A 16375-nucleotide genomic window follows, 5' to 3' on the forward strand; every position below is an offset into this window, starting at 1 on the left:
GTGTGTACAGTGTGTGTGTGTGTACAGTGTGTGTGTGTGTACAGTGTGTGTGTGTGTGTGTGTGTGTGTACAGTGTGTGTGTGTGTGTGTGTGTGTGTGTACAGTGTGTGTGTGTGTGTGTGTGTACAGTGTGTGTGTGTGTGTGTGTACAGTGTGTGTGTGTGTGTACAGTGTGTGTGTGTGTACAGTGTGTGTGTGTATATGTGTGTGTATATGTGTGTGTACAGTGTGTGTGTGTGTACACAGTGTGTGTGTGTGTACACAGTGTGTGTGTGTGTACACAGTGTGTGTGTAGTGTGTGTGTGTGTACAGTGTGTGTGTGTGTGTGTGTGTACAGTGTGTGTGTGTGTACAGTGTGTGTGTACAGTGTGTGTGTGTGTGTGTGTGTGTGTGTGTGTGTGTGTGTGTACAGTGTGTGTGTGTGTACAGTGTGTGTGTGTATATGTGTGTGTATATGTGTGTGTGTGTGTACAGTGTGTGTGTGTGTGTGTGTGTGTGTGTGTGTGTGTGTACAGTGTGTGTGTGTGTGTACACAGTGTGTGTGTGTACACAGTGTGTGTGTGTGTACACAGTGTGTGTGTGCACACAGTGTGTGTGTGTGTGTGTGTAGTGTGTGTGTGTGTACAGTGTGTGTGTGTACAGTATATGTGTGTGTGTGTGTGTACAGTGTGTGTGTGTGTACAGTGTGTGTGTGTGTGTACAGTGTGTGTGTGTGTACAGTGTGTGTGTGTGTGTGTGTACAGTGTGTGTGTGTGTGTACAGTGTGTGTGTGTGTGTGCGTGCGTACAGTGTGTGTACAGTGTGTGTGTGTACAGTGTGTGTGTGTGTGTGTGTGTGTACAGTGTGTGTACAGTGTGTGTGTGTGTGTGTGTGTGTGTGTGTGTGTGTGTGTAGAGTGTGTGTGTGTGTGTGTGTAGAGTGTGTGTGTAGAGTGTGTGTGTGTGTAGAGTGTGTGTGTGTGTACACAGTGTGTGTGTGTACACAGTGTGTGTGTGTGTGTGTGTGTACACAGTGTGTGTGTGTGTGTACACAGTGTGTGTGTGTGTGTGTGTGTACACAGTGTGTGTGTGTGTGTGTGTACAGTGTGTGTACAGTGTGTGTGTGTACAGTGTGTGTACAGTGTGTGTGTACAGTGTGTGTGTACAGTGTGTGTGTACAGTGTGTGAGTGCAGTGTGGGTACAGAGTGTGTGTGCGTGTTTGTGTACAGTGTGTGCATACAGTGTGGGTACAGTGTGTGTGTGTGTGTACAGTGTGTGTGTGTGTGTGTGTGTGTACAGTGTGTGAGTGCAGTGTGTGAGTGCAGTGTGTGTGTGTACAGTGTGTGTGTGTGTACAGTGTGTGTACAGTGTGTGAGTGCAGTGTGGGTACAGAGTGTGTGTGTGTGTGTGTGTGTGCGTGTTTGTGTACAGTGTGTGCATACAGTGTGGGTACAGTGTGTGTGTGTACCGTGTGTGTGTGTGTGTGTACAGTGTGTGTGTGTGTGTGTGTGTACAGTGTGTGAGTGCAGTGTGTGAGTGCAGTGTGTGAGTGCAGTGTGTGAGTGCAGTGTGTGAGTGCAGTGTGTGAGTGCAGTGTGTGAGTGCAGTGTGTGAGTGCAGTGTGTGAGTGCAGTGTGTGAGTGCAGTGTGTGTGTGTGTGTGTGTGTGTGTGTGTGTGTGTGTGTGTGTGTACAGTGTGTTTGTGTGTATCTGGCTTAAGAACATATCATATCGCCTCATCCAGTCCATAATGGTAAAGACAGGGTGACACAGAACTGTCATATGCTGTATCTGGCGGAACGTTATCTAGACTATCAGCACTTTGTGTATAGCCCCATACACACGCTCAACAGCTGTCTTTTATTCTTTCACAACTTTTTTTTGGTGTTTCAACTTGTTTCACAACAAAAGTATTTTGCTATTTATTGTTCAAAGAGCTGATAAGACTGATAAGAAGTCAATTCAAAATTTGGATTGACTTCTTATCAGTCTTATCAGCTGCTTGATAGCAAGAGATATTTTTTAGGTGTTTCACAAGAAAAGTTGTGAAAGCATAAAAGACCGCTGTTGAGCGTGTGTCTGGGGCTATACGGCGTGTCACTATGGCCTTCGCTGGATAAAGCAATGTATTTTCCAGACAAGGGTCTGTGATTGGGTGCTGGTCTGAGATGTGAGGTTGTCTGCCTGGGCTCTGAGGCATAGACTGTGCGGTATAATCACTGGCAGTGCGTCCGCATAATACAATGTACGGGTTTAGCAAAGTTTCATGAAAGTTTGAGAATAGTTGTGAGAGGGATGGAGAAGTTGTGCCCCTCCGAGGTCAGATCCCTGCTGGGATTGCTAATTGCCTGTGGCATATAAAGGAGGGGAGGGGAGTCCGAGCTCTGAGCACAAAGAGGACAGGGCCATTGTTCCACATGCCAGGCGCTGATCTGTGTGTGTGGAGGGGGGGGGGGGGTCTCGGAGCCCCTCCACAATCCTCATCCTGGAATATATAGAGAAACAACCAATTAACATCTCTGACAGATCACATCTATCGATTCTCGTCCCGGTTATGTACCAGCAGATGTTGTTCTGCGGCAGATATAAAGGCACCCACACACTTGCTCAATATTCCCGACAGATTCGGTTATTATGTTTCAATCTGCCAGAGATCGATGCTGCGACATGGCCGGCCGATTATAATTTTGATCAATTTCAGTTCAACAATGATTGATCGCACTGGCTGGAAAGATCGCGTGTGAAAGGGGGCAGTCTGGCGTGCGGCGCTAGGGGGCGTTCGATTTCAGGACGAAGGATGGACCTCGGCAGGTCCCGAGGGGGATTCTGTCTGATGGCCGAGATGTGGTGGCATCTATCAGTGTATGGCCCCCGGCAGATCCAGAGAGGGATCTGTCTGATGGCCGAGATCTGGTGGCATCTATCAGTGTATGGCCCCCGGCAGATCCAGAGAGGGATCTGTCTGATGGCCAAGATCTGGTGGCATCTATCGGTGTATGGCCCCCGGCAGATCCAGAGAGGGATCTGTCTGATGGCCGAGATGTGGTGGCATCTATCAATGTATGGCCCCCGGCAGATCCAGAGAGGGATCTGTCTGATGGCCGAGATGTGGTGGCATCTATCGGTGTATGGCCCCCGGCAGATCCAGAGAGGGATCTGTCTGATGGCCGAGATGTGGTGGCATCTATCGGTGTATGGTCCCCGGCAGATCCAGAGAGGGATCTGTCTGATGGCCGAGATCTGGTGGCATCTATCAGTGTATGGCCCCCGGCAGATCCAGAGAGGGATCTGTCTGATGGCCGAGATGTGGTGGCATCTATCAGTGTATGGCCCCCGGCAGGTCCAGAGAGGGATCTGTCTGATGGCCGAGATATGGTGGCATCTATCAGTGTATGGCCCCCGGCAGGTCCCGAGAGGGATCTGTCTGATGGCCGAGATGTGGTGGCATCTATCAGTGTATGGCCCCCGGCAGGTCCCGAGAGGGATCTGTCTGATGGCCGAGATCTGGTGGCATCTATCAGTGTATGGCCCCCGGCAGATCCAGAGAGGGATCTGTCTGATGGCCGAGATGTGGTGGCATCTATCAGTGTATGGCCCCCGGCAGATCCAGAGAGGGATCTGTCTGATGGCCGAGATCTGGTGGCATCTATCGGTGTATGGCCCCCGGCAGATCCAGAGAGGGATCTGTCTGATGGCCGAGATGTGGTGGCATCTATCAATGTATGGCCCCCGGCAGATCCAGAGAGGGATCTGTCTGATGGCCGAGATGTGGTGGCATCTATCGGTGTATGGCCCCCGGCAGATCCAGAGAGGGATCTGTTTGATGGCCGAGATGTGGTGGCATCTATCGGTGTATGGTCCCCGGCAGATCCAGAGAGGGATCTGTCTGATGGCCGAGATGTGGTGGCATCTATCAGTGTATGGCCCCCGGCAGATCCAGAGAGGGATCTGTCTGATGGCCGAGATGTGGTGGCATCTATCAGTGTATGGCCCCCGGCAGGTCCAGAGAGGGATCTGTCTGATGGCCGAGATGTGGTGGCATCTATCAGTGTATGGCCCCCGGCAGGTCCAGAGAGGGATCTGTCTGATGGCCGAGATATGGTGGCATCTATCAGTGTATGGCCCCCGGCAGGTCCCGAGAGGGATCTGTCTGATGGCCGAGATGTGGTGGCATCTATCAGTGTATGGCCCCCGGCAGGTCCAGAGAGGGATCTGTCTGATGGCCGAGATGTGGTGGCATCTATCAGTGTATGGCCCCCGGCAGGTCCCGAGAGGGATCTGTCTGATGGCCGAGATGTGGTGGCATCTATCAGTGTATGGCCCCCGGCAGGTCCCGAGAGGGATCTGTCTGATGGCCGAGATCTGGTGGCATCTATCAGTGTATGGCCCCGGGCTGCTTCCCTCCTGCGGGCAGGACAAGGCGAGGCTGGGATAATATTTGGGTTTTCTGCGTAGAGAACCTGCGGTGGCGAATTCCCCCCTCCTGGCTCTGCACAGTAATGTGTGAATAGACTGGGGGGGCCGGGGTGAGTCTGACCCTAGAGAAAGGCAAATTATTATTCTTGTATTCCTAATCCGACACGTTACACAGAGCTGCGCCGCCGCTGAGAGGCCGCAGACAATACAGAGGAGGCCGCGAGGAGCGGCAGCCGGAGCGTGGGACAGACCACTGAGGACTCGCATGAGGACCCTTCAGCATGTCAATGAGGCGCGGGGGGAAGGGGGTGGGAAGAGTCAAACTCCCAGCATGCTCTGCAGGACTCCCTGACCACACAGAGGCCAAGGCAGAGCCTTCCTGGAATGAGGACTGACAATAAGGGGGGGGGGGGGTCGTGTACACAGCCCCCCCCCCCATACACCACAGACTCCTCTGATTCCGGGCTTTGGCCCAAGCTGTGTAAACAGCGATTTCTCCTCTTCTATCACACAAGGTAGAAGACGGAGGGAGTCTGGGGGACATTCTCCTGGTTTCTTGGCGTAGAGGAGGCGGAGCGATCGGTCCATGTGTCGGGAATTACACCGCTGACCGTATTGTGCCACTCACGAGGGGGGGGGGAGCCATGTCTGGCCAGTTTAAAGAGACAGGCTCAGCTATACTAGAGACTTAAAGTGAATATACACTTACCGATTTTTCTCTTCGCTATCTGGCAGATTCGATCACTCTGATTGAATCTTTTAGAAATTGATTGACTCAGTCGATCACACCGAAGGGGAGATATCAATCGAACGGCAGCATGTCGGGAGCGTTGGCAGATGGACAGGCCATAGCGTTGCACTGCCTCGTGCTGATAAAAAAAACCTGTAGCTAATTTGTGGCAGTAATAGATCCGTCTCTGATCAGATTTAATCTAACAGCAATCTATGTAAAGGTGGCCACACACCATACAATTTTTTAAATATCTGTTCAATTGAAGAATTGCAATCTATTTTTCTGACTGATTGTAATATTTCAGAAATATGACCAATGTACCACACACCTATGTTGAATTTTTCCCCAATTATGATAAAAATGATTGGAAACTCTGGGAAAATTGCTAGGGTGCACGTCAGGGCTGGATTTCTGGGAAGGCCACAGAGGCCCTGGCCTAGGGTGATAAAATTCAGCAGGGTGCAGGACTTGGAGAGATAAGAGGTCACATGTCAAAATAAATCACCTCTGCTTTGCTCTATTCTGCCTGAATTCCAGAGATCCCTGCATCTCTCTCACTGCAGAGTGTGTGTGATGACAGTCAGCCTCTGTTGCCATCTGAGGATCTTGTCCTTAGTATAATGAGTGGGGACATACAAGCTGCTGTGAGGAGAAAAATATATAGGCTCAAATAGTAGAACTTTTGAGTTCAGATTAGTTTCTTTATGCAGCATGCATTTATGGACAGGAATTATCAGCTCTCCTCTCCCCCTGACTGATGTTTATTACTTGGTCAGAGCTGTTAAAGACCTGAGACCTGTTCAATTTATGGTTTGTTTTTCTTTCCTAGGAAATGACAGCAACATTCTCTCTGTGCTACAGTTTAACTCTTTCCTGACATGTTTTAGAAGCAGCAAAGCATTGTTCTGTGTAAGGCCCCGTTCACACTTGCGTTTTGGCAAGTAAACGGACCGGATCCTGACCTGATCCTGATCAGAACCGTACGGTTCCGATCCGGATCCGGTCCGTTCGTATCAGGCATGCATCAGGCTGCCATCCGGATCCGTGGGAAAAAAATAGCGAAATTTTAAAAAAAAATGTTGGGGTCAGCAGAAGGTGCACCTGGTGCACGTGTAGAATCAGGTTCCTCCGCTGTAGGCCTCACCTCCACCTCCGACATTCTGCCAAACAGCTCCAGCACGTCTGTCACTGCTGCTCCACTCCAGACATGCTTGGCCCATGTGTCCCCATCCGAAATGGCCGCTTGCATACGCAAGGAAGTGGGGTAGAACGTCAGGTTTTTGTAGGCAGTGTGTTCTGTGCCTTCCGTTCCCCATTGGTTTCTGTGTTCCTGACGGTGCTGTCAGGCTCAGGTCCGGCTCCGGTCCGGGTGCGTGGGCCGGAGATCCGGACCCAAAAAATAGCGCATGTTGGAAAAGAGTCCGGATCCGATCCGGCTCCGTACTGTACGGAACGGACACGTGTGAACGTCCGCATAGCGTTTACATTGCTATGCGGAACGTACGTTCCGTTTGTACAGTATGCGGTCCGGATCAGATCCGGAAAATCCGGATAGCGAACGCTAATGTGAACCGGGCCTTAGCCATCAGTGAAAGCAGGACGTTTTGAAACAGAATGACAACTGTATTACATTTATTTATATTTACAAAACAATGTATGCATCTCCTGCTGACTGTATATATAGCTGTGTGCCCTAAGATCTTGTATACAGGAACAAAGTCTGAAGATGGCTCATTAGACAAAGGCTCACTGTTTTCTTTTGGTTAGCCAATAAATATTCTCATTCTAACGTAAAAAACTTCCTGCTGACTGATTAAGATCTGTCTTAACATGCCCCAAGTGCAAAATTGTCACTGTGTAAAGTACACCAGAGCTTATGCTAGATACACATGATATGAAAAAGTACAAAATCTTGCAAGGTCTTATGGTACAAAAACATCCAAAACTTTATTGGCACAGATACAAAAATTATTTGTTAAAACAGTCTCTGTAGGGTGCTCCTTATTTGCGTAGGCAATCTTCCAAATCAGGGATATCACAATTCATAGTAGAATAGGCTTAATGTATTTAGCAAAAGCATTAGACAACGACACACTTGTTTCGGGCGCATAGAACCCTTCTTCAGGCCACTGTATAAAGCACTTTCTATGGACACTATTGGTACTACATGACAGGAGCAATGAGAAAAGAGACCAACATCTGACCAACCAGACGTCTCCGCACAATCCTGATGGCCGGCAAGACAAAGGCCAGGCAGCTAAGACAGGAGTGCCACCTTTAAATTGGCCACACACCTTTAGATAGATCTCAAGTGAGAAGAATGTGGAGGCTGCCATATTTATTTCCTTTTAAACAATACCAGTTGCCTGGCAGTCCTGCTAATCTATTTGGCTGCAGTAGTGTCTAAATCACAACAGAAACAAGCATGCAGCTCAGTGTTCTCCCCAGGCTCTATTAGGCGGGTGTTCCACTCGGCTAGTTTTGGTGACACCCGGCTTTCATCAGCTCACCTCCTCCTGTGCTGTAAGCAGAGTTGTGCAGAGACGCTCCGGCCCTGCATTCTCTCCTCTCACCCCACCCGGCTACTTTTTCATGCCACCCGGCTGGAAAAAAAACACTGCAGCTGATCCTGTCAGATCTGACAATAATGTCAGAAACGCCTGATCTGCTGCATGCTTGTTCAGGGGCTATGGCTGAAAGTATTAGAGGATCAGCAGGACTGCCAGATAACTGGCATTGCTTAAAAGGAAATAAATATGGCAGCTTCCTAAGCCCTCTTGTTACAGTTGTCTAAAGCTCAACACACACCATACAATCTTGGTTGTACAGATTTACCAAATCTATGTAGTATAAGGGCCAACAGATTGAAAATACCTTAAAGAGACTCTGTAACATTAAAAAGATCCCCTGGGGGGTACTCACCTCGGGTGGGGGAAGCCTCCGGATCCTAATGAGGCTTCCCACGCCGTCCTCTGTCCCACGGGGGTCTCTCCGCAGCCCTCCGAACAGCCGGCGACTGTGCCGACTGTTAGTTTAATATTTACCTTTGCTGGCTCCAGCGGGGGGCGCTGTGGAGGCTTTCCGTTCCGAACTACACGGAAATACCCGATCTCAGTCGGGTCCGCTCTACTGCGCAGGCGCCGGAAACTTGCGCCTGCGCAGTAGAGCAGACCCGACGGCGATCGGGTATTTCCGTGTAGTTCGGAGCCGACAGCCGTCAGAGCGCCTGCGCTGGAGCCAGGAAGGTAAATAATGACGTCACCGCTGCCCGGACTCCACGGAGGGCTGCAGCGAGACCCCTGACGGATGGAGGACGGCGTGGGAAGCCTCATTAGGATCCGGAGGCTTCCCCCACCCGAGGTGAGTACCCCCCAGGGGATCTTTTTATGTTACAGATCCTCTTTAAATGATTGATTGGATAAGCTCTTATACTACATGAACGTGGTAAGATTGAACAACCAAGATTGTATGGTGTGTGTTGAGCCTAAGGCCTGGGGCCCACTAGCAGAGTGTTTATGATGTGAAAAGCTCTTGCTAATGTAATGCTATGGGTGTGATCCCACCTAAGCAATGCGATTTTCCCCCAAATCCCCCATAGCATTGCATTAGAAAAAGCTTTACAAATCACCAGCGATTAGAAAAGGCTGCTAGTGGCTGCCAGGCCCAGAGATCCCCATTAATGGTACAATTTTATAAGAATGATCAAATCAAAGGTTCTTTTTGATTGAATGTAACAGTGGATTGTAATTTAAACCGTCCACCATAGTTAAACTACTACAGACACTACAATTTAATCACCAGCAACCCCAAAAAAACCTCTATGCTGATTGACAAAAGGAGTTGCAGACAATCGGTATCGTAATCATTCGTATTCAATTTGTAGCACTCATGGTTTCTACACACATACAATCTGATCACATTATTGCATCAAAAAATAGAATCATTCCCACGAAATAGTGCAATTAAAGGGCACCGTTCAGTGTGCTGGGGAAAGATGGTAAACGATATCGGGAAGATACTGATTGTTCCCCTGATCTGTCACAAATTGTCTGATGTTTGTTCAGGTCTGTAAGCTGCACCCTGTGTGTGTCGGGAATTGTAGTGTGTGTGGGGAGACGTCACAGGTATAATGCGTGATAGAGGCTCTTTCTGAGATCGTGGCTGTGTGTCTTGGCATGTCGGGATTGTATCGTGTGTGGCGTGGTCATTTCCTGGCAGTATTATGTGTGATTAAGGCTGCTCTGGCAAATCGGGATTGTATTGTGTGTGGCTTGTCCTATGAGCGGCACCCGCAACATGTCAGGATTGTAACGTGTGTGGCCTGTCCTGTGATCTGCATGTCGGGATTGTAGCGTGTGTGGCCTGTCCTGACATTGGCTGCTGTGTCTCGACATGTCGGGATTGTAGCGTGTGTGGCCTGTCCTGACATTGGCTGCTGTGTCTCGACATGTCGGGATTGTAGTGTGTGTGGCCTGTCCTGTGATCTGCATGTCGGGATTGTAGCGTGTGTGGCCTGTCCTGACATTGCGGCGCTGTCTCGACATGTCGGGATTGTAGCGTGTGTGGCCTGTCCTGACATTGCGGCGCTGTCTCGACATGTCGGGATTGTAGCGTGTGTGGCCTGTCCTGACATTGCGGCGCTGTCTCGACATGTCGGGATTGTAGCGTGTGTGGCCTGTCCTGACATTGCGTCGCTCTGTGTCGACATGTCGTGGATTGGGCAGCATTGTGTGTGAGATTCTCTGGGTAATAATATTTGACACAGGAGGCGCTCATAAGACGATTGTCCCGTCTGTGACCCCCTCAGTTTATTTCTTTAGGACTTTGTGTGGATCCCCCGCTGGCCGCACACTGGGAATAGTAATCCTGCGAGGAAGGGGCTGCTGTAAACAATCTGTCTGTACAAACGTCAGACTCAGCAGTGACCCAACCGGTTCCCATCATTGCTGCGCCGCTTATCTCTCCTGAGACGCTGGAACAGACAGCCAGATAAGAGACAACAGTTACCGTCTGTGGCAGACGCACATTCCAGACAGGGAACCAAGCTGAGGATAGAATGCCTGTCATGTCTGCCTGTAGATGGAAGCTCCTGTAACTGACTTTCTGTTCTCCCGGCCTGTAGATGGAAGCTCTTCTTATTGGCTTTCTGTTCTCCCGGCCTGTAGATGGAAGCTCTTATTATTGGCTTTCTGTTTTCTCATTACCTTCATCTGAAAACTGCCGAAAAACAACAAGCAACTTCTGCCATCCTCTGTTCTGTTATCACCCATATTGCAGCAATGAAGGGTTCAACTTCAGATTATTCCAAAACTGATGAAGGCAAATGCTCTTAGCAATCCTGATCATTATTGTAAAAGTATTCCTTCTGGAAATGTATTGTGACCATTATATATGGGCTGATGCTTTTAAATGTTGTCAGTTAGTGTCAGTTAGTTACATAGTTATTTGGGTTGAAAAAAAGACATACGTCCATCGATTTCAACCAGAGAACAAAGTACAACACCAGCCTGCTCCCTCACATATCCCTGCTGATCCAGAGGAAGGCACAACACCAGCCTCCACCCTCACATATCCCTGCTGATCCAGAGGAAGGCACAACACCAGCCTGCTCCCTCACATATCCCTGCTGATCCAGAGGAAGGTACAACACCAGCCTGCTCCCTCACATATCCCTGCTGATCCAGAGGAAGGCACAACACCAGCCTGCTCCCTCACATATCCCTGCTGATCCAGAGGAAGGTACAACACCAGCCTGCTCCCTCACATATCCCTGCTGATCCAGAGGAAGGCACAACACCAGCCTGCACCCTCACATATCCCTGCTGATCCAGAGGAAGGCACAACACCAGCCTCCACCCTCACATATCCCTGCTGATCCAGAGGAAGGCACAGCACCAGCCTGCTCCCTCACATATCCCTGCTGATCCAGAGGAAGGCACAACACCAGCCTGCACCCTCACATATCCCTGCTGATCCAGAGGAAGGCACAGCACCAGCCTGCTCCCTCACATATCCCTGCTGATCCAGAGGAAGGCACAACACCAGCCTGCACCCTCACATATCCCTGCTGATCCAGAGGAAGGCACAGCACCAGCCTGCTCCCTCACATATCCCTGCTGATCCAGAGGAAGGCACAACACCAGCCTCCACCCTCACATATCCCTGCTGATCCAGAGGAAGGCACAACACCAGCCTCCACCCTCACATATCCCTGCTGATCCAGAGGAAGGCACAACACCAGCCTGCTCCCTCACATATCCCTGCTGATCCAGAGGAAGGCACAACACCAGCCTGCTCCCTCACATATCCCTGCTGATCCAGAGGAAGGTACAACACCAGCCTGCTCCCTCACATATCACTGCTGATCCAGAGGAAGGTACAACACCAGCCTGCACCCTCACATATCCCTGCTGATCCAGAGGAAGGCACAACACCAGCCTGCTCCCTCACATATCCCTGCTGATCCAGAGGAAGGCACAACACCAGCCTGCTCCCTCACATATCCCTGCTGATCCAGAGGAAGGCACAACACCAGCCTGCACCCTCACATATCCCTGCTGATCCAGAGGAAGGCCCAACACCAGCCTACTCCCTCACATATCCCTGCTGATCCAGAGGAAGGCACAGCACTAGCCTGCTCCCTCACATATCCCTGCTGATCCAGAGGAAGGCACAACACCAGCCTGCACCCTCACATATCCCTGCTGATCCAGAGGAAGGCACAACACCAGCCTGCACCCTCACATATCACTGTTGATCCAGAGGAAGGCACAACACCAGCCTGCTCCCTCACATATCCCTGCTGATCCAGAGGAAGGCACAACACCAGCCTGCTCCCTCACATATCCCTGCTGATCCAGAGGAAGGCACAACACCAGCCTGCTCCCTCACATATCCCTGTTGATCCAGAGGAAGGCACAGCACCAGCCTGCACCCTCACATATCCCTGTTGATCCAGAGGAAGGCACAACACCAGCCTGCTCCCTCACATATCCCTGCTGATCCAGAGGAAGGCACAACACCAGCCTGCTCCCTCACATATCCCTGCTGATCCAGAGGAAGGCACAACACCAGCCTGCTCCCTCACATATCACCGCTGATACAGAGGAAGGCACAACACCAGCCTGCACTCTCACATATCTCTGCTGATCCAGAGGAAGGCACAACACCAGCCTGCTCCCTCACATATCCCTGCTGATCCAGAGGAAGGCACAACACCAGCCTGCTCCCTCACATATCCCCGCTGATACAGAGGAAGGCACAACACCAGCCTGCACCCTCACATATCCCTGCTGATCCAGAGGAAGGGACAACACCAGCCTGCTCCCTCACATATACCTGCTGATCCAGAGGAAGTCACAACACCAGCCTGCACCCTCACATATCCCTGCTGATCCAGAGGAAGGCACAACACCAGCCTGCTCCCTCACATATCCCCGCTGATACAGAGGAAGGCACAACACCAGCCTGCACCCTCACATATCCCTGCTGATCCAGAGGAAGGCACAACACCAGCCTGCTCCCTCACATATCCCTGCTGATCCAGAGGAAGGCACAACACCAGCCTGCACTCTCACATATCCCTGCTGATCCAGAGGAGGGTACAACACCAGCCTGCACCCTCACATATCCCTGCTGATCCAGAGGAAGGTACAACACCAGCCTGCACCCTCACATATCCCTGCTGATCCAGAGGAAGGTACAACACCAGCCTGCTCCCTCACATATCCCCGCTGATCCAGAGGAAGGTACAACACCAGCCTGCTCCCTCACATATCCCTGCTGATCCAGAGAAAGGCACAACATCACCCTGCTCCCTCACATATCCCTGCTGATCCAGAGGAAGGCACAACACCAGCCTGCCCCCTCACATATCCCTGCTGATCCAGAGGAAGGCACAACACCAGCCTGCTCCCTCACATATCCCTGCTGATCCAGAGGAAGGCACAACACCAGCCTGCCCCCTCACATATCCCTGCTGATCCAGAGGAAGGCACAACACCAGCCTGCTCCCTCACATATCCCTGCTGATCCAGAGGAAGGCACAACACCAGCCTGCTCCCTCACATATCCCTGCTGATCCAGAGGAAGGCACAACACCAGCCTGCTCCCTCACATATCCCTGCTGATCCAGAGGAAGGCACAACACCAGCCTGCTCCCTCACATATCCCTGCTGATCCAGAGGAAGGCACAACACCAGCCTGCTCCCTCACATATCCCTGCTGATCCAGAGGAAGTCACAACACCAGCCTGCTCCCTCACATATCCCCGCTGATCCAGAGGAAGGTACAACACCAGCCTGCCCCCTCACATATCCCTGCTGATCCAGAGGAAGGTACAACACCAGCCTGCTCCCTCACATATCCCCGCTGATCCAGAGGAAGGTACAACACCAGCCTGCCCCCTCACATATCCCTGCTGATCCAGAGGAAGGCACAACACCAGCCTGCTCCCTCACATATCCCTGCTGATCCAGAGGAAGGCACAACACCAGCCTGCTCCCTCACATATCCCTGCTGATCCAGAGGAAGGCACAACACCAGCCTGCTCCCTCACATATCCCTGCTGATCCAGAGGAAGGCACAACACCAGCCTGCACCCTCACATATCCCTGCTGATCCAGAGGAAGGCACAACACCAGCCTGCTCCCTCACATATCCCTGCTGATCCAGAGGAAGGCACAACACCAGCCTGCTCCTCCACATATCCCCGCTGATCCAGAGGAAGGTACAACACCAGCCTGCTCCCTCACATATCCCTGCTGATCCAGAGGAAGGCACAACACCAGCCTGCTCCCTCACATATCCCTGCTGATCCAGAGGAAGGTACAACACCAGCCTGCTCCCTCACATATTCCTGCTGATCCAGAGGAAGGTACAACACCAGCCTGCCCCCTCACATATCCCTGCTGATCCAGAGGAAGGTACAACACCAGCCTGCCCCCTCACATATCCCTGCTGATCCAGAGGAAGGCACAACACTGGCCTGCTCCCTCACATATCCCTGCTGATCCAGAGGAAGGCACAACACCAGCCTGCTCCCTCACATATCCCGCTGATCCAGAGGAAGGTACAACACCAGCCTGCACCCTCACATTTCCCTGCTGATCCAGAGGAAGGCACAACACCAGCCTGCTCCCTCACATATCCCTGCTGACCCAGAGGAAGGGACAACACCAGCCTGCTCCCTCGCATACCCCTGCTGATCCAGAGGAAGGCACAACACCAGCCTGCTCCCTCACATATCCCTGCTGATCCAGAGGAAGGCGAAAAAACCCTTACAAGGCATGGTCCAATTAGCCCCAAAAGGGAAAAATTCCTTCCCGACTCCAGATGGCAATCAGATAAAACCCCTGGATCAACATCATTAGGCATTACCTAGTAATTGTAGCCATGGATGTCTTTCAACGCAAGGAAAGCATCTAAGCCCCCTTTAAATGCAGGTATAGAGTTTGCCATAACGACTTCCTGTGGCAATGCATTCCACATCTTAATCACTCTTACTGTAAAGAACCCTTTCCTTAATAAATGGCTAAAATGTTTTTCCTCCATGCGTAGATCATGTCCTCTAGTCCTTTGAGAAGGCCTAGGGACAAAAAGCTCATCTGCCAAGCTATTCTATTGCCCTCTGATGTATTTATACATGTTAATTAGATCCCCTGTGGCTGGATGCGACACGGTGAGTGGCAGTTAGTGTCAGTCAGTGGCTTGCCCTGTGGCTGGATGTGACACTCTGTGTGAGTGTCAGTTAGTGGCAGTGGCAGTTAGTGTCAGTTAGTGGCTAGCCCTGTGGCTGGATGTGACACTCTGTGTGACGGACTCTTGTTTTGCAGGTCACGGCGAATGCGACTGCGGAGAGTGCAAGTGCCACGCCGGCTACATCGGTGACAACTGTAACTGCACTACAGAGACCAGCAGCTGCGTGTCCAGCGACGGGCAGATGTGCAGCGGGAAGGGGAGCTGCGTGTGCGGCCGATGCCGGTGTGTGGAGCCCGGAGCCTTCGGGGAGACCTGCGAGAAATGCCCCACCTGCCCAGATGCCTGCGGGACAAAGAGGTACTGTCACTGCATGTGGGTGGGGTCTGATCACCCCATGTGCCTTGTAAAAGGGGCACTCCGTCCCTACGGATTATAAAGCTGCAGAGGGGGGGGGAGGTCACATCCGGGGTACTTGTAGGCTACACCAGAGTTCTAGTTCTGCCTCTCCTAACTTAAAGCAAACCAGAAGCGAAACAAAAAAACGTACATAATGAATTGTATGTGTAGTACGGATAAGGAATAGAACATTAGTGGCAAAGAAAATATTCTCATATTTTTATTTTCAGTTATATAGCTTTATTTATAACATTGCATCATTGTGTCATATTTACAGTTTAGAAACCACACCGTGTCTTTTAAGCTATAAACAATAATGACCCTTTGAACTTTCCTGCAGTAAAACCTTATTGCAAGCTGTCTCTCACTGTTTCTTGGCTGTTTAAAGGACTTACGAGGCCAAAATGACGAAAATGACACTTTACCTTTTTATCTGCAGAATCCATGGAGGACGCCCTCCGCGTCCTCCGCTCTGTTCCGCCGTCAATCTAGTCCTTTTAGTTCCCCCAGGGCTTGTCCCGACCCCACCGAACGGTCATTCCACCCCTAAGATGGCCGCCGCCTTGATCCACGGCTGCGCAGTACGCTTTGCCGCGAGTGCGACTCTGCATCCTTTAGCCCGCCTCCAGCCGCGCCCGACATACGCTTCAGGAGGATGGAGGCGGGCTAAAGGCTGCACAGTCGCACTCGCGGCAAAGCGTACTGCGCAGGCGCGGATCAAGGCGGCGGCCATCTTAGGGGTGGAATGACCCTGCGACCTGTTTGGTGGGGTCGGGACAAGCCCTGAGGGAACTAAAAGGACTAGATTGACGGCGGCGGAGCGGAGGACGTCCATGTGGATTCTGCAGATAAAAAGGTACAGTATCATTTTGGCCTCGTAAGTGCTTTAGAAAACAGGACTGTATTGGACCCAAATTTGGTCGGGGAGCTCAGAGAAGCTCTTCTGCATAGACACCACTGAAGTTTCTTAACTCTTCCTGTACTGGAAACATTCAGAGACTCCTATCTTTGCTACTAATGCTCTATTTCTTAGCTGCACTACACATACAATTCATTATATCATAAGCTTATTTCCGCTACAGATTTGCTTTAAAGAGAAACTCCGACCAAGAATTGAACTTTATCCCAATCAGTAGCTGATACCCCCTTTTA

The 16375-nt window shown here is 51.1% G+C and overlaps 1 protein-coding gene across 1 annotated transcript in view; it reads left to right on the plus strand.

Annotated features, from left to right (window-relative positions):
* Positions 1 to 16375, plus strand: part of ITGB5 (integrin subunit beta 5) — a 115264-nt gene that overhangs the window by 70252 nt on the left and 28637 nt on the right. The window contains exon 11 of the mRNA XM_068246258.1: positions 14962 to 15184. Within this exon, the coding sequence (XP_068102359.1) occupies positions 14962 to 15184 (223 nt within the window). The remainder of the gene's footprint in view (positions 1 to 14961; positions 15185 to 16375) is intronic.

This window comes from Hyperolius riggenbachi, chromosome 7, assembly GCF_040937935.1.
Source record: "Hyperolius riggenbachi isolate aHypRig1 chromosome 7, aHypRig1.pri, whole genome shotgun sequence".
Taxonomy (NCBI): Eukaryota; Metazoa; Chordata; class Amphibia; order Anura; family Hyperoliidae; genus Hyperolius; species Hyperolius riggenbachi.